Source organism: Coffea arabica, chromosome 9e (genome assembly GCF_036785885.1).
Source record: "Coffea arabica cultivar ET-39 chromosome 9e, Coffea Arabica ET-39 HiFi, whole genome shotgun sequence".
Taxonomy (NCBI): Eukaryota; Viridiplantae; Streptophyta; class Magnoliopsida; order Gentianales; family Rubiaceae; genus Coffea; species Coffea arabica.
In genome coordinates, this window is record NC_092327.1 from 17,547,015 (window position 1) to 17,564,702 (window position 17,688).

General features: G+C 38.7%; 2 protein-coding genes across 2 annotated transcripts; one reads left to right on the forward strand and one right to left on the reverse strand.

The window, feature by feature from the left end:
* Window positions 1-1,062: 1,062 nt before the first annotated feature.
* LOC113709979 (protein MAIN-LIKE 2-like) lies at window positions 1,063-2,212 on the reverse strand. The gene is made up of 3 exons (XM_072065688.1): window positions 1,604-2,212; window positions 1,305-1,482; window positions 1,063-1,193 (listed from the first exon to the last, which is right to left on the reverse strand). The coding sequence occupies exons 1-3, from the start codon at window positions 2,210-2,212 to the stop codon at window positions 1,063-1,065; spliced, it is 918 nt and encodes a 305-aa protein (XP_071921789.1).
* Window positions 2,213-16,057: 13,845 nt separating this feature from the next.
* On the forward strand, window positions 16,058-17,293 carry LOC113709978 (putative F-box protein At1g67623). The gene is made up of 3 exons (XM_027232826.1): window positions 16,058-16,182; window positions 16,282-16,444; window positions 16,886-17,293. Exons 1-3 carry the CDS (start codon window positions 16,058-16,060, stop codon window positions 17,291-17,293), a joined length of 696 nt encoding a protein of 231 aa, XP_027088627.1.
* Window positions 17,294-17,688: the final 395 nt, after the last annotated feature.

The window sequence follows — 17,688 nt, forward strand, 5'->3', positions numbered from 1 at the left end:
AAATTTTCTATCAAAGCAGTTAAACGGTACAAATTTAGACAAACAAGTTCAACGTTACCAATTATCTGTCAACTGTTAACCTTTTTCGTGTTCAAGTTTAAAATTGTATTAGAATTACACAACACACGTGACGATTGCTCACAGCTTGGCTTTGTTGGTGGGGACTCCCAACTAGTTTGCATACTCATTCCTCCGGTTACACAACCTTGTTTGCGGTTATGGGCCATGGGTGCTCAGTCTTTGGCATTATGAATTCCCTGACATTCGTGAGCTTTGCCTCTACCAAGCTCATCCGTAAATGTCTGCGTCTCGGCACTTGTGTTCGGACGCTTAGAAACACAGGATTCCCGGCCACCAATTCCACCGCGAAGGCAGCGTTTCCCTGTCCCCTTTTGGAGCTTCAATGTACTTTCCAAAATTACCTGTATTTGATGTAGCCTTTGGTCCACCACTTGTGAGTTGTCCGACACATTGGATGCGAAACGAAATATTTCTGCACTTTTTTCTAAGACTTTCTTTCTCAGACCCATGCACTGAACAAGCAGGTCCTCGTACCAGTGTCTAGGCACCTAAGCGGAAACAACACAGATGGTTGTATTAATTTTACACAAATTGCTCAAATTAAATGGCGGGTGAAGTACAGGGCGAAGAATGCCATACCACATCACCAACAGCACATGGAAGAGGCAACCCTATTACATCGCCACCAACTCTGTGAATGCCCTCTTCCTCCAGTGATCCATCAGTTTGTATGCACAACATAGACCAGGGAGGGTAATTAATTGGATGTTTCAGTGACGGTGTTGTAGCCTCACTTAGTGGCAACTGGTCATATATATGAATTACACACTCCTTCCCACTGGGTGGCAACGTGGAGAAAGTCATTGGTTTCATTAGCCTGTTGCGCACAAACTCGTCATACGTAGCATATGGAAGGGGATCTGGGTATAGGCTTGCAATGGGCAGTCCATGAAGCACATCATGTAGCCTGTTTTCCGAAATTGTATCAGTGCTGTACATATCTGATGGCCGATGGGGAGGTTGCTTTGCATATACACCTGCCTAATAACCCTCTCGCCCAGGTAGTAAAATCTTCCCATGGGGCCATCCAAAAGCAATCTCGTTGCAGTTAGTTCCTTGGATTTGAGATACCAACTCGGCAATGCCATTGCAGGGAAGGGCAGCCAGTTGACCTATGACACACAATTAACAAGCGATGTAACATTGGTTTGTTAAACAGGCGGAACAAATTCATAACAACTGTTAACACTTAGTCGATAGAAACTATTGGATGCTCTAAGTACGGGAACTAACGTTTTCCGGGTTAATGGTGTCAATTGCACGGTGAAAATGTTCGACCGTAAACGGTGATTGTCGGTTGGCTCTATTACACGAGCGCCATCGCCACATTCTGGGCAATACGTCCCTCTCGTCCTGTTTCAGTTTATACGGACTTATCTGAAGAATTTCATAAGTCCACACCTACACGTGGTCGTACAAATTATGTCCACTGTTCGAGATGAACACTAACTGCCAAAAAAGTTTATGTAACGGAACATGAAAATGTCGAATTGACACAAAGTGAAGGCAATTCTGGACTTACCTCCCAAACGAAGCTGTAGCCGCCAAGTCTTTTCGTCAGGCGTCGGGAGACGGCGGACATAAATCTGTACAAGGTTGCCATCCCCGCCCCTCCCCAATTATAATCCCCTATACGATCTACGTCCTCCAGCGCAGGCAGACAGCACAGGTGAATTGTTTCGGCCGTGTTGCTAAGTAAAGTGCGTCCAAGCATGTATAGAAAGAAAGCTCTAGTCAGATGTGCTAGCTGGACGTCGTCGTTCTCGTCAATCGCCTTGTCTTTGTAGAATGACAATATATCGGTAACTCTGATGGCACCGCCAGAAGCAAAAGCTGGCACCCAACCCAATTGCTCCTTGATGTAATTGGCATTTTCCCTAACATTGTAATCCCACGAAATAGGCAAGCCGCCCACTGCAACACCGGTTATACAGGTGAAGTCCAAGGGTGTCAGTGTCATCTCTTCGAAAAGCAAGTGGAAGGAGTTTGTTGAGTCCCACCATCGCTCCGCAAGTGCGACAGGCAACTTCCTATCTCTATCGGCCACGGGCAAGTGGCTCAGAAAATCCCCAAACCCAGCACTAACAACTTTCGCGGTCACCTTATGAGGCAGCTTCTTCCACCACTCCATAATTTCGACTGACGACCCTCTAGGATAAATTGAATAGACTTCCTGTGCATTAATGTAGAACCAAGTCAGCCATTTATATATATGTATAAACCAAATGAGGACTTAGGGCAAAATAAGCACAAGTAATTGTCGACATTGATTCTGCAACGTTTACCCCCTGTGTAAGGAAAATGTGTGGTATGTGGCTTTTCCGATCAACCAGCAGGTCTTGCGAGTGTTCTTCATCACGCGGTGGCCGGTAGCGATGGAGCCTGCCCATCGCACGGCTGTTGGAGTTGGATTTTGGACGAATATTGTGACGGCGCAGCTTATCACAAAATCCCTGTCGCCCCACCCGCGATTATGAACAGCTTTGCCGTTAAGTGTTGCGGCCTTGTAGGTGCGTAGGCGTCTTTTTCGCGAGAAATTTGAATAGTTAGACATTTTGGACGGCTGTGGCCAGGTTGGGCGTGCAATGCCCTTGTACCTTCTAAATAGGGTTGCAAATTGGAAATATGTGTTACAGTGACGGTCGACGCGTGTGCTAAGCATGTTTTCATTGGCCTTTACATACATACCCTTTTCAGTTTTACTTGGACGACTAAGGAAACAGTATTGTGGTCAACCTGCGCGTCGTAAGCAATTAAATGTCTCCGAACATATCATTATAGCAAGGGGGGAAATTGGATTAGAAAAGATGAAAAAATTTGAATTTAAAAACACAAACCGCAATTTAGGGACATTAACAACTAAAATTGAAAAGCACCTGTAATGGATGGTCCGGACGATAAACGAATACGAGTTACCACAACTCCAATGACACTACTATGTTGACACGGGTTAATATTTCAAATCAAAATAACATTCGACATATATTCATATATTGTGGTACAAAATAATAAACATATCTATACTAACACTTTTTGAAGAAGAGATGCTTAATATTTCGGAAAAAAAGTAATCTAGAATCGTGTACATGGTAACAGAAATTTTAATGCATTTAAGGAGACAGTTGGCATGGGTGGTAAGATGAAAAGCATTTCTTAAATAATTCAATGCATCAATATTGGACAGAACATATTATGTTAAGGTCCATATATAAAAAACCTATAATAAAAAACAAGAATCTCAAGTTCTCAACCAATTCATTTTGTTCCCTTTTAAAAAAAAAATTCATTCTCCTATCTTGTGCTCCTAAAATTGTTGAATGCATGTACTTTACCATTTTTTACAAATTTTAACGTCGTATTTTTAAAAAAATCTCCGCAATATGTGTTTTTAGACTTCTTACAAATATTCAAAATCACAATCATCTATATCGTATCCCTTCAATCCCCTTTATTTTTTATTCCCGTTTCCATCCATCCCTGTAACCCATACTTTTTTGGCAATCTTTCCTGTCACTCTTCAACTTCTCACCATTTTGTTCCCTCCCTCCTCCGCTTATACCTAACCTCTAAATTCATGTCGCTGCGACCCCGTACATTTAACTTTATGTATCATAATAAAATTAAAAAATTATTACAATGTCATGAATTATTAGTATGTCAGAATGAAAATGAAAAACTAATAACACAGTATAATATCCTCAAGTACTACAATATATATATATACATGGCTTTATTGTTATGTATATACTGTAGCAATCCATATTTTTACATATGAAGACAGATATAACAATACATAAAATAATCACTGCTACCAAAATTCACCTTGTACCATTTGGGTTTTCCACTCTCATTACAATCTAATATCAAATTTGGGTCAGATATATAAAAATTAAGTTGTATTTTAGGGTTAACATGTTTTATATGTGACGCCCCCACTTCTCCCTAAGGCTAACCAAAGGGTATCCGTGGGACGCCTGCCCAACTCTCGCCAGGACTCACTACAATCCACAATTCAAAAACTCGGAATACTTCAATGACTTCAATACATAATTAAAGTACTCCAAATATCTCACACTTACAATTAATCAGCTCTCAAGCTTAATACAATCCAAAAGAATATTTACTACAGCCGTCTGCTGTAATACAATTTTAAATTTTTAAAAGAAGGCAATCTAGTACAATTCACGAGCACTCTTGGTCTCGAACCCTGTTAAAGAAACCCAAAACGTGGGATGAGTTACACAGCCCAGTGAGGTTCCAAGACACTCTAGCAGTTCTAATAAATCAAGTAATTGAACATATCATATGTATGGTTCAAGATTACACATTGGCATATTAACTTGAGACAATAATCATTGTACAAGTAATTTGAGCATATCACAGGTACGGCACATTTGTATGAAACGGTTATCATTATGCAAAATAAACACACATTGAAGGATATGATGTTCCAGTGGAACCATTTCGGTCATCTGCACCTTATAACTTCCGGATCCCCTCGGTTTGTCTGGCCATCACCTTATCCCTCCAGTGGTAGTACTCGAGTATATCGAAACGGTGGTCCAAGGTTCCAACCTACCCGATCGAGCCCAGTCCTGGCTCGAGTAGGTCAGTAACCAAGGGCAGGGCCCAAGTTCAGTTTAGAACTTACAACATGCACAAGTAATCAAATAACTTGGCGAACGGTAAAAATTTATTCTTTTGGTAGGTCGAGTGAGATAAAGTACACACTCGCCTTAAGACATTGACAATTTCACAAGAGCAAGTATAGGTAACACTTAACGTCTAAACATGTAAGGAATATGCCGTAATTTCATATGAACACGGAATTCATGGTAATCAAGTAAATTGGTAAACAGTAAGTAATTACGGTTAATTGGTAGACATTAGTCATTTTAGTAGGCCGCCATTGGCCGTTTCTCACTTTTACCACTTAAGAGTCGAGGAGGTTCACTCCAACCGACTTATGCAGCCATAGCATAATTAATCATTTAAACACTTCACGTAAATATGCTTTCCAAGCATTTCGTATCTAGTATTTCAAGTAATCACATAAATATGCTCTTTAAGCATTTCATATCGAATAGTTCAAATATACATACTTCAGGTATTTCATGTCGAGTAATTCAAGTATATCTTATTCAAATATGCATGAGCGTGGTAAATACTTAACATATAGCACTTAACACTTAATGACCATGGGTTAAGCATGTCATAGACTTATTCCAATTACGTATTCCTATATGGAACACTCATCTATTCAAAACAAGTGATTAAGTACTCAAACAAGCGTTTGGGCGTCCACTTCGAGTTCCTCTTGAAGGTCTCCTTGAGCGTCTGAGCAATTAACCATCAACTATTATACACTATCACTTAGAACCCCTACTTATCAAAGAAGGTTGTACAATCTAAAGAGAATTCATGAATTGGGTCTTAATTATTCATAATCGAGGCTCAAGAGTGAAGTTTTAAAGTCTAAAGAGAAAGACTAGCATTTTTCACGAAATCGAGTTCAAAATGTTCAATCGATATCGAGAAAAGAAGGCAAGTTTCAAAAATCTTATTTTCTAAAAAATTGACAAATTTCAACTTTGGGTGTCGATTTTAAAAAAATCATATCTTGCATTATATAGGTCCAAAATTGGAAAACTTGATACCATTGGAAACCTCTTCAAAAGTACTAAAAGTTCTTAGAATATACTTTTCCATGATTCCAAATGGAAGGTATTCAAAAAGAGGCTCAAAGTTGTTGTTTTGGCACTTAAGACAGTTTCGGGGTTGGTTTTTGACCAACTTTGAAAATCTGGCAAAATTCTCACAATACAAACTAGCCTCCGAAATTTGGAACTCAATTAGAGCTACATTCAAAGTTTAAAACAAAACAAACGGAACAAGAATCAAAGTTTTGAGCGCCAAGATATAGCAGCTCAAAGTTGGCTAAAAATTCCTCCTTGATCAAGAATTTTCAGATTTAAAACATGAACTTTGGGACTTCAGTTGGATATTGAAATAGACTCGGAATGGCACCAAAATTAGCAGTATTATACTACCATATAAGGGTTATTCCTCTGTCAAATTTCATAGGAAAATTCATTCGGCAAGTTGGTTAACAAAACCATCAAAGTTTCAAGAATTTCCAAGGCAAATCTGCCTTGTACTTCAAATTTTCTTTTCTAAAACCTTTAGCCAATAAAATGTCTAAAACATATCTCATTTGTGATAACCAGGTCTAATAAGAATCTAATATATATTTGGTAGGTGATTAACACCAAGAATTTCAAAACAACAAGTCCCAACCAAGGGTGAGGCCTTTACTAGCCAAAAAGAGGATTTTTACTCACTGCATCAGTTTCGAAATATGGACACAATCACTCAATTCAACTCAGAATTGAGCGCAGTTGGTGGCATTGAAAAGCTCTTTCATAAAGATAGAATTTTTCAGAAGAAACCATTTTCAAAATCTATTCACAAGAAACTCATTTTTTGAGCATCAAGTTACAGTTCATGTCCTGCCTCCTGAAGAGCAACGAAACAGAACAGCAATTTTCAAATGAATGGATTGGCTCACTCGAGTGGAACTAGGTCATCCATTTTATACCAATGGAAATCTGGGATTCTTTAGTTTCCAGTGCCGCAAACGGCACTTGATTTTGACATTGGAGGAAAGAGTTATGGCTGATACAAAATGACTGCCTGGGCAATACGGGAATCATTTTCCAGTTTTGCTAACTTTGGAAATCAATTCATTTGACCAACCAAATCATGTTATTTTTCAATGAAACTTTCTACACACTTCATATAACATGTAAACAACAGAAACAAGCCATTAGAACCTTAAAAGTTTGCACAAAAGGGGTCGGACAAGGCAGGGGTAAAATGGTCACTTTTGCTCCAAGCACCTCTTTTGATTTTCTACCAACAATACAACATTAATCCACTAATATAAGCACTAAACCACCATTAATTTCATCATCCAACATCAAATCAGTCCTTCCATCAAAAGTGGGAGTTCATAGAGCCCACACAACCAATTTCCTCAAAAATAATGCTACCCACTAACATGCATGAGTATATACGTGTAATAGAACTTCCGTAAACTAAGATTCGAGGGGTTGATCGTCCATTACCTCTCTTGATGAACTAGGACAGAATTTTCTGTCCAATGAATGCCCAAGAAAACCATGGAAATGAAGCCCCTCTCCGTGCCTAGGTGAATCTCCAAGTTGTTGTGAGTTTGTGGTAGAAATTTCAAGTGATTTGGTGCAAGTTTGAGAGGAAAAATGAAGAAGGAACTTTGGTCTCCTTCTCTTGGTGTTGCACGGCTGGTTTGAGAAGGAAAAGAAGAATGGTGGCTGATGATAAGCTTCCGTGGGAAGCTTTGATATTTGTGGCCAAAATTGGTTCCAAAAGTCAACCTTTCAATAGCGCGCGAACGCGCGTGTTTCGTGCTCGTTTCTTCTCGGGTTTGTTTCATTAGTGCACTAAACCTCTAATGCACTTGTATACATACTATTGTTTTTTACTCTTAATTGTCCCAAAATAATGGTCTAAAATCTCTCAATTAAATCGTGCGTGTGAGAACGCGTATTTTCAAATTAAACGTGATAAAGCGAAATTTCTAAGAAATTCTTATAACGATGGTACAACTAACTATCACTTGAGTACTTAATCATAAAAATACCTATTTTAAGACTAATGCATGTATCTCCAAATTTTCAAGCTCAGTGTATCCTCAAATCGGTTATTGTTCCAAACGCACGTGCACTATTTTCACTTAACAGGCTTTCAAAAATTAATTTTTGAAACGAGACACTTTAAAAATATAATAAAGCTATAGATCCATGTAATTAGGTCTAAAGGGGTTAGAAAATAATATTCGAAGAAAACGGGTGAGCAAATAATTAATTAAACCATAAAAATAGAATTATAAGTGAGAAAAATTCGGGTCCTCACACTATATCTTTCTCTTAAAGTATAATGTTACTTTTTTGAATGTGGAGTGTATAATCTCTCTGTACTGATCTATAATGTTCTCTAATGGTACCTTTTTTATATTCTTTCCATACCAAACTAAAGTTTTATCACAATATTGTACGCACTACTTTGGATTTTAATACTGCCACATTTGTTGATCTTTTAAATGCATGACATTATTTCCCTTTTATTTGTTAGTTAAACTTGCTCTTTTACTTAAGATTATTAAGTTAACTTCATAAAATATTAACAGCTAAGTTTTTTCTGTTACTAATAAGTTTGACGATGCTTTCCTATTATTTACCCTTCCACTTGTCAACTTCATACCAACTTCGCATATTTAAGGGCGTCATTACTTTTTCAAATTACAAAGCCATGGAAGTCACTTCTTATTTGAAAATGGAGTTATTAGCACTCAATTTTTCATTATTTGGAATTTCAACATTTGTTGTATCAGATAACAAATATAACATTGTTTCGTACTTTGTTATTAATTAAGAAAGTACGACGATTACCACTCCTTTTGTGTTATTCACACTTCAATAATCAGTATGGTCATGTAACGTTCATATATATACTTCAGTCCGACAATATGAATTTGCTATGTAGAGTACACACATATATACATATATATGTATATATATACATGTCGTTTGTAGTACTTGATGATATTATGGATATTATCATTTTACACGTCCATTGTTACATCAAAATAATTGCAACCACATGTAATCAATTATCAATCGTATATATAATTGCAACCACATGCAATCAATTATCATTCTTATACTTCCATCATGACACGTAAGATACAATGTACTGGGTCGCAGGGATTCGAATTTAGAGGTTACATATAGAGGGAGAAGGGAGGGAAGAAAATGGTGAGGAGTTCAAAAGTTACAAGATGGGTTGAAAAATTATGGGTTTCAAGGAAGGGCGGAGAAGGGAGAGAAGAATAAAGGGGATTATAGGAATATGAACAACATGATGCAAAAAAATTTAGAGAGAGTTGTACCATGATATAAGATATGAAAGTACTAGGAGGCGTATGATGGATAGGGGACAGATAAAAGAAGAAGGAAATGAAGATGCGTTTTCACATTTTTTAAAACTCACCCGAACATATTAGTAAACAACTTTTTTTTTAAAATTTGTGTTCAGATTTATCAGAACTGCTACCGTAAATATTCACAGTCAACAATTCTATGGCCACGACATACCACTTACACTTGTTTGTCAAGAAATGCAATGATCAAATTAGTTATAAATTTTATAATAGTGCAAGTACTGGTAGATGGGTATTTCTTAATATAATTTGTCGGATATCGATACATTTTTTAAAACTATTTCTAATCTTCCCAACCAACCTAACCCTCTCATTCACTGTATTTAACAATCCTTCTGTTATGTAAATCATTATACATTACAATTTTTTTAGCATGTCATGCATCACTTATTTCAAATTTTCTGTATATATATACATATGTATATATATTTTATTTATTATTCTGCACCACAATATAAAAGATGTAAAAATATTATTTTCATTTTCAATACAATCCCGGGCCTAGGACGTGTCAAAATACTACTGTGTCGAACTACGCACAAGTTTGGGAAAAAATTATGGAATAATTGTTGGATAATTAAGGAGCATAATGAAACTTTTTTTTGGATGATTCAGCAGCCGAATTTGTAAATTTCAATTTACGCAATCAACTCGTAGGGGACCATGACAAAATAAAATGAACAACATCGCTTATTCTACCCTTGCAAACAAATAAAATGATCAACCCATTTGCTGAACCCAACTCTTTAATTCTTTCGCTAATCTTCACAAGCCGCGAATTGTGAATTACTAACACTTAAGTTTATCAAATGTAAAGAAAACTGTGAATTTGCTGATGTGTCATGGCTAATATCTGCGGCTGGACAGTGCATATGGCTTGTAAAGATTGGACTAAATTTCAAGGCGGGAACATGTTTTCGTCCTTTCGCCATACGCGATTGGCACCGCCAGTGTTGCCGGCCCTAAGCAAATGTGAAGGGGCACGCTGCAGTAGTCATTCAAAAACGTTGCCATTGGAATTGACATTGAAAGGTGGGCTATCTTTGTTGCCTTACCGTTCATTATCTGTCCAACCGTACACCTTTGTACATCTTCTCCTATAAGCAAGACTGGCGCCAGTCTTGTCATCTTGGGGAATTACACCCCAACCGAGCTAAATTTGCTCTCTAACATAAGCTCCTTGTAACCCATGTGACTCGTATGATCACCCGAGCCAATTTTTCTGCTGCCTTAAAAAATACAACTGGTGTGCCTTTCACCAGTTGTTGAACCTAGTTGGGTCTTATTAACCCACTAATTCGTACAACGGCTTCCGTAGGCTCCCATCCAACATAGATTAAGATACAGTAAGTGATACAAATGTATTCTTACTGATGATAAAAAATCTCTCTTGCATGGCCCATTCAACCTATATTAGGATACATATTTGTTTACTTGAATGGAGGAAAGCCAAGTATGGCAGGTGTTTTATGCGAGAACTGCCTGGCATTTTATGTCGTCCCAACTTCATAAGGCGTTTTGGAAAAACGAGTAGTCAAAGGTCATGAAGGAGGAAAGACTTAAAGAGCTGGTATTTTAACCTTCTCAAATTATTTTCGGGGGACGATACTCCGAATTCAAGCAAATTCACTTTGATACCTAAAAATGGGTACTCCGATTACAATGGAGCAAACCCAAGAAAAGCGTATGTTGAAGTGGACAAGGGTTACTTTATAACTCAAATACATAATTTGGTTAGTGGTATTCTGCTTAAATGTGCACTGTAGTATTACTTATGCAACATGAAAGCCATAAAGTCGGTTTTGTTTAACCGTCTTCAATTCGTTTATTGTAATAAGCAAGCTACAAACTTGTTCCAAGCAAATAGGGGTACCCTGTTATTTTTATGGAGGAAAGCCATAAAAATAATTATTATTGCTACCAAAATGGATTTATTATTGTTTCAGCCAAAGGAGAAACTGAAGCCGTTAATGGGAAAATGAGTACCGTCATCTTATAACGGAGGATAGGCAGAAAATAGCTGGTGTTTTATTCAGAAATATTTTTATTTGTATTTTATCCCTTAAATTAAGTTGTGTATGGAACAATGGGTACTCTTTTTGTTGTAATGGGGGAATGCCGTAAACAGCTGGTATTTTCTTCGAAAACGGTTGCATTGTTATTCGACCCACAACTAAATGTATTTGTAGAAGGGAAAATGAGTACCCTGTTGCTCTAATGGAGGAAACACATAAAAAGCTGGTATTTTATTAGAAAAATCATTGTTATTATTGTATTCAGAAAAACATGTCTGTCTACGGAAATGGGTACTCTGTTCTCATATTCCTACCGAACCCGTCCACAGCTGGTCTTCTACAGCGGAGTAGTGCAATTCAGAAATATGCATGCGATTTGGTTCTTCTAATTTTTCCAAATAAAAATTTAGATGCAGTGCCAACTGTGACTTATTATCGCACTAACCTAACTTAGGCTCACTAATGATACAGTTCGTTAACCGTAGTCCGCAAAAGGATGCCTGAAAGAGGTCAAACTGCTCTTAACCACTCAGTCGATGCATTGCAAGCTCCTCCATTTAAACTCAGGTCCGTTATCCATATCTCCTCCTATAAGAGCTTCACACAACTAAACTTCTTCCTTGCATGCCCATTCACCCCCGCATTGGTTTCACACAACAGCCTTCGCTATTGCATGCCGTTTCAGCTTCATACAACCACCTTCTATAAGTTTCGTATCTTTCTTTACCACCTGTAACATGTAACTAGATGAAAGATTCGCTTCGTTCTGTATGTTCTAACCCCTGAACCGACCAGCCTCCTCGTAACATAATCCTTTTCCAGACTGACTCATGGCACTTGGACGACTTCCTGAAATGCATGTCCTAAACAACGGAGGCATGGTCGGCTACTTTCAAGATGAGGTCTTACCACTTCATCACATTGGAGTGAAGTGGATAGTTGAGGAAGTGCTGATTCGGTTAGATAGGTTTCCCGGAGCGGAGTTTCCGCAGTCGATGCTGGTGTCTTGCATCCCCGTTCGCAACCCCATTGCGAACGAGGAAGTATTCCGGTCGCTGGTCAAGTGGCGCTGTCGTCCACTCCCCCTTATGCAGAACCTGAAGGCGTTTTACATCATGACCTACAATGCCTAGTTTGTGGACAAGGAGGAATTTGTTGCACATTTCCTCGGTCTAAAACCACTGCTCCATACCGACGTGTGGATCCTTTTCGGGGCCAACTTTGCAGACTGGTCTGTAACACGATTTTTGGCTGAACAGGGGTATCCCGCCAGTATGACACGCAACGTTGCCATTGCGAACAACCTTCACACCGCAACCATTTGCTGGAATCCATCAGCTGTAGAGATCACGTTTGAAGACAGAGATGCTACTGATAGTCTTCTCCTCAGTGTGCGGCGTAAAAAATATCGCAGCTTTCTCAGGGTAGCTACCACGGTTGCCTCCTTAAACCCTATGTTTGGTCTTATTGTGGAGTGTTTCGAGTGAATGTTCGTAGGTACAACAGTGTGCTTTTAATTTTTTTTGTTCAACATCATATTTGGATTGTGGGTGATTTTTTGTTCATGGCCCTTGCTGTTATTGGGCGTACCATGCATGGTTTTGATTGTTAGCGTATGAAGGGTAGGGATTAGGGGATGATAATATGCAAGGCCTGAAAATTAAGAGTGCACCGTTTGTCGGATATGTAAGCGGATGTACTTAAATCCAAATACATAAGTAAGAACTTGTTTCGTCGTTCAACTCCACAAATTTCGCTGTGATAAACCTAACAATGCTGTGCCACATCCCAATTGGTTGTACGTAAGATTCAGCTTGTTCAGTTGCCTGGCTAAGCTGAAGTTCATATTTAACAACGCAGCGATTGCCATCCCAGTGACTAATGACGTTCATCGATCAATCAACGATCCCTAGTACCTCATCCGCACACATATTTCGGCGGACAAAGGGAACAGGCATTTCGGAAAACCACATAATGCACAATGTAAACAAAAACCAAATACGGAAACCTAGTATGTTATATAACGCAAAATCACCATTTAAACAGTAACACTCCGCCGGTTGGGCCAACTCAGTCGCACATGCGGCAACCACCGGTTGACAACGGATGGACAAAAGGCAATGCCACAGCAGTAGCAACCAAAAATACAAGAGGCTGTAAACGAGCCTAAATGCCCATTCTATCCTTACGGACACCATAGTCCAGTACTATACAGGGGGGGTTTGGAGGGAATGTAATCAACACCAACACATTAATTCACGGTTTGAGAACCAGAACAAGGACTACCGCCACCACAGCTACCACAACAATGTTAAGGATCATCACGTTCCTTTGCATGCTTCTCAGTTCAGCTATGATGGCAGACACCTCCGTCGCGGGTGTATTGGTGACGGGGGCGGGATCAGGAACTTCAAACCCCGTGGCTCATGCAAACTCATCACACCAGCCAATGAACGTTCGACAAGGCCTCTGCAATACAACTACCTTAGCAATCCAAAATTTTTGTTCGAAACAGTTCTACAGAAGAACTTACCAGGGCGTTAGCGCAGCGATAGTAGTGGCGCCCCCTGTTTGCTTCAGACTTCCAGACAACACGAACTGCACAGCTTCGACCACAATTGCAATATAATGTAGGCCAGACCGTGCTATTGACCGACCCCGCTGAAGACAAAGAAGCCATTCGCAAAGGTTAATCTCCTTCGCTACACCGCCTAACTTTATCTCTGCCAAACACAAGGACACGGCGCTCCCACGGTGTCGACGGACAGCGCCTTTAACAAGAATTTGGGGGTTGGAGGGAATAGGTTTTCTCCAACAGTAGTCAACACATTTGTTTGCTTATTTGGGTTTGGAATGAGGTTATTGTTTGGTTAAGTACTTGGAGTCTCCCATCATGTGTAGTTGATGTTTCGGAACGAATGCAATAAATATGAATAATCTCACAAACCTCCCCTGAGGTTTCTGACAATTTCACTGGCATCCCTTGAGGTTCTCAAAATTTCACTGACCTCCCTTGCCTTTGAGTTATTGGTAACAATGCAGTCCAAATCTGATTACAATATCTTCTCCTCATGTGTGAGAAGGTATTTTTATGGAATAATTTCAGAAACCTCCCTTGAGGTTTCTGACACTTTCACTGGCATCCCCTGAGGTTCTCAAAATTTCACTGACCTCCCTTACTTTTGAGTTTTTGGTAACAATGCAGTCCAAATCTGATTACAATATTATTTTCATGTGTGAGAAGGTATTTTTATTCCATGGATGCCCCTTTGATCCTTGTATTAGTAGAAGATTGAAAGAAGAATAAATTATTAGAATGATTACTAAAGTTGAGGGGTTATAAGTACAATACAAAAAATTGTAAGCACCAGATGTGCCAGGAAAAATGCCGATTTTCATAAATTTTAAGTCAACTAGTAGGTTATCTATTTAACATAAAATATGTAACTAATTAAACTAATTAAATGGAAGAAACTCGTAATAGAGGAAACCTATACAAAACGGATATATTTTATGTGCAATTGCCTTTTTTTTTTTTACTTTCACGTATTTAATTTATGTTATATACAAAACTTATTAGTTTTTCTTTTGTAAAAATATTAGTATATCACCTTTTAAATTTTACTTACGTTAACTAATTGACAAATGTATCTGCTGGTTGGTAATTACATTTAACTAGAATAACAGAAATTTAATATCTAATGAAGGTGATTAAAAAATTATTACTCCTAGGCGGCAGTAGAAGAAGTAATATCGCGCCAATTTCTTAAAGTTCAATTTATGTATTTAAAAAAATTAAATATGTTAACGTTAATAAAACAAAAGAAAAAACGCATAACATACCTGCTCTTTATGGGAACCGGGCAGGTTTTGAAACGGGCTTTGTACCAACTTTTTATGGGCAACATACTAGCTCTTTATAGCAGCAAATACCGGACATGTACAGTATGGGAAACTGACATGTTTTGTAGTACGTTTTGTATCAAATTTTTTTTGGAAACATACCAGCTCTTTATAGGAAAAAATGGTTTAATAGCGGCCAAAAGGAAACCTAGTATGTTTTCTATGTAACATAAATCAAATATGTGAAAGTTACATAAAATAAAAAAATGTTATGAAACAACTAAAAGTGTGGATGTCCCTTTGTATTCCCAAGAGAATTAATTCATGATTTATTGCTATATTATGTATAGAAATTACAATCCATTACAGGTACAATCCTCTACTCATTTTCTCTCATATTTCAATTCAATTATAGTATTTTACTTTATTAGTTTTATAACAAAAAATAATACTCAGTTCTTATAATAGAGAAAAGCCTTACAGAGGATAAACACCAACTCTTTATGCCATTTATCGCGCTTGGCGAATAAACACCAGCTCTTTATGCATTTTCTCAATTAATGGGTTCCAGTTAGGACGTTCGTGGCAGCATACGAGGAGTCAGTCTGGCTGGAGTGTATGCATCGGACGCGACCTTTTGGTTGCCATTTACCCCGCCGGACCTGTCTGCCAAATCTGTGCTAGCGACTTCTGGAAGCTGGTTGACGACCCATTACAGGTACGAACTAACCCTCACTGTTTATCACTGTGGAATCTCCTTTGCTCTGCGATGAACGTCCGTCAATTTACGATGTACGTGTACTTCATGACTGTTCATGTTCCCTTGCTATCGGTGTATTGTTACGGTTCGGATGAATTAATCGTATTGACAGATACGTTGGTCGGGTTGTAAAATTGTTTCGGATGAGAGTTTTTTGATGACAGAATGTTGCGTCGTTTGCAGGAGAAGTCGCCACTTTCCCATTTCTGTTCGTTTATCACTACGGTTAGTCGGTCTCCCAGAAACTGTTTGAAATAACTACCAATGATCAGTAAAAGGATTCACTCAACTGTGCCCAATAAAAGGAGTTAACCGGACATGGCCAACGAACAAAAAGGGAGTTCAAGAACCTCCATCCTCTCCCTTCAACCCGAGGTGCTATCCGAGGTGCTTGCACGTGTCGTATCTTCTTCATCCACTGATCTTTTCCGGGCAAAACTATGGTTCGTTCTGCTATTGATGATACAAACAGGAAGAGGTGTATTCTTGTTTGACATGTGCTTTTCGTTTGAGTTTAATGGATCATTTCTCTTATTTTGCAGCTGTAAGTTGTTTTATGAAGTTTCGGAGGCAGACAATATTTACCAGCGGGTGTCACTCGACAAGTTTGAAATCGTTCCGTTGCAAAAAAATGACAAAGTGTCGAGGTTCTTGAAGAAGTGTAGAGAAAGCAAAAATCCAGAAGCCTTGTATCGAAAAGGAGTGGTAAGCATCGGGCCGATCTCCCATTTGCTTGAATATTCTGCCTTTTTATTTGAAGTTGCTAATGAACAATTTAGTGATGTACAGTAAATCTCCTGCTCAACGTTACGACAAGTTGGGTTGCTTTGGAACGTAAGACGCAATAAGTGGGAAAATTCGGTAATGTTTTAAATGGAATAGTAATGAACTAATATTCCATAAGCATACTTGAGTTACAAAATTTCTAGACTAAGCTCACATCATCTCTTTCATTTGAACTTCATTGTGATTTTGGTCTGCACACTTTACCTCCAAAAGATTGGCCTACAACAGGTTACTGCAGCTTTGGGCCCCAGTAAATAATTTTTGTCCCGCCGCCACTATTCCGCCTGCACATTTTAACTTTTTCGTTAATATTTCAATCAGTTTTACGTAAGACTGTAATATCAACCTTGCACTGCTTAGGTTGATTATTTTACGGACAAGCATGAGGACTCAGCATTGGAATGCCTAGAAGAAGCTGCCAATTCAGGCCATGCCGATGCTGCATATGCGTTGGGAATAATTTACATCTTTGTTGGTGGGGATGAGTTAAAGCGCAAAGGTATGAGACTGCTGAGCGGGATGAAGAAATCCAGAATTCTGAAAGGCAGAGCGAAACTTTGCCGTGACAATTTGCGAGCACTGCTGAGGATGATATGGGTCAAGAATCCTGTGTTTCTAAACCCAACGCCCATTTGTTGTGCCATGACACATGAGAGGAAAACATCTTCATGGCCTATGGATGCCGATGACGTGGAGGAGAGTACATGTGAAGGCTGCGCTTACGATGAAGAAATTGGAGCAATTTGTGCTGCCCTACCTTATCGTTAGTGTATAAGATTGAATGTTAAGAACTCCTTTTACTGCACAAATGTGTCACCATCGTGTACAAATTAATTATGTTTGGCAACTGAATTGACCGCACAAATGTGTCACCATCGTCGGAGGAGATTGGGCGGTAGTCTGCAGGGCTCGTTACGGTCTATATTTAGCAATGTACATATACACGTAAAAGTACCTTCAGTACATTACTGCATACATATGCAAACTCAACAAAACACCGTTGTAGAGAAAAGTGTATGAAAAGTAAGAATAAAGGATGATAGTTAGAAGGTAAAGAGGGAACTCCTCAACAGTGATCTACGTGACGGATACTGTACTGAAGTGAGAAGTTTACTAACTACATAGGAAATGATGCTAGATTAGATTGAAAAAAAAATTTATTT

Coding starts and splice junctions, on each gene's coding strand:
- LOC113709979 (XM_072065688.1), bottom strand. CDS start 2,212: ATGGAGTGGTGGAAGAAGCTGCCTCATAAGGTGACCGCGAAAGTTGTT. Junction 1,483..1,603: donor GCTACAGCTTCGTTTGGGAG/GTAAGTCCAGAA, acceptor GACCACGTGTAG/GTGTGGACTTATGAAATTCT. Junction 1,194..1,304: donor CCCGGAAAACGTTAGTTCCC/GTACTTAGAGCA, acceptor TGTGTGTCATAG/GTCAACTGGCTGCCCTTCCC.
- LOC113709978 (XM_027232826.1), top strand. CDS start 16,058: ATGGCCAACGAACAAAAAGGGAGTTCAAGAACCTCCATCCTCTCCCTT. Junction 16,183..16,281: donor CTTTTCCGGGCAAAACTATG/GTTCGTTCTGCT, acceptor CTTATTTTGCAG/CTGTAAGTTGTTTTATGAAG. Junction 16,445..16,885: donor CCTTGTATCGAAAAGGAGTG/GTAAGCATCGGG, acceptor TGCACTGCTTAG/GTTGATTATTTTACGGACAA.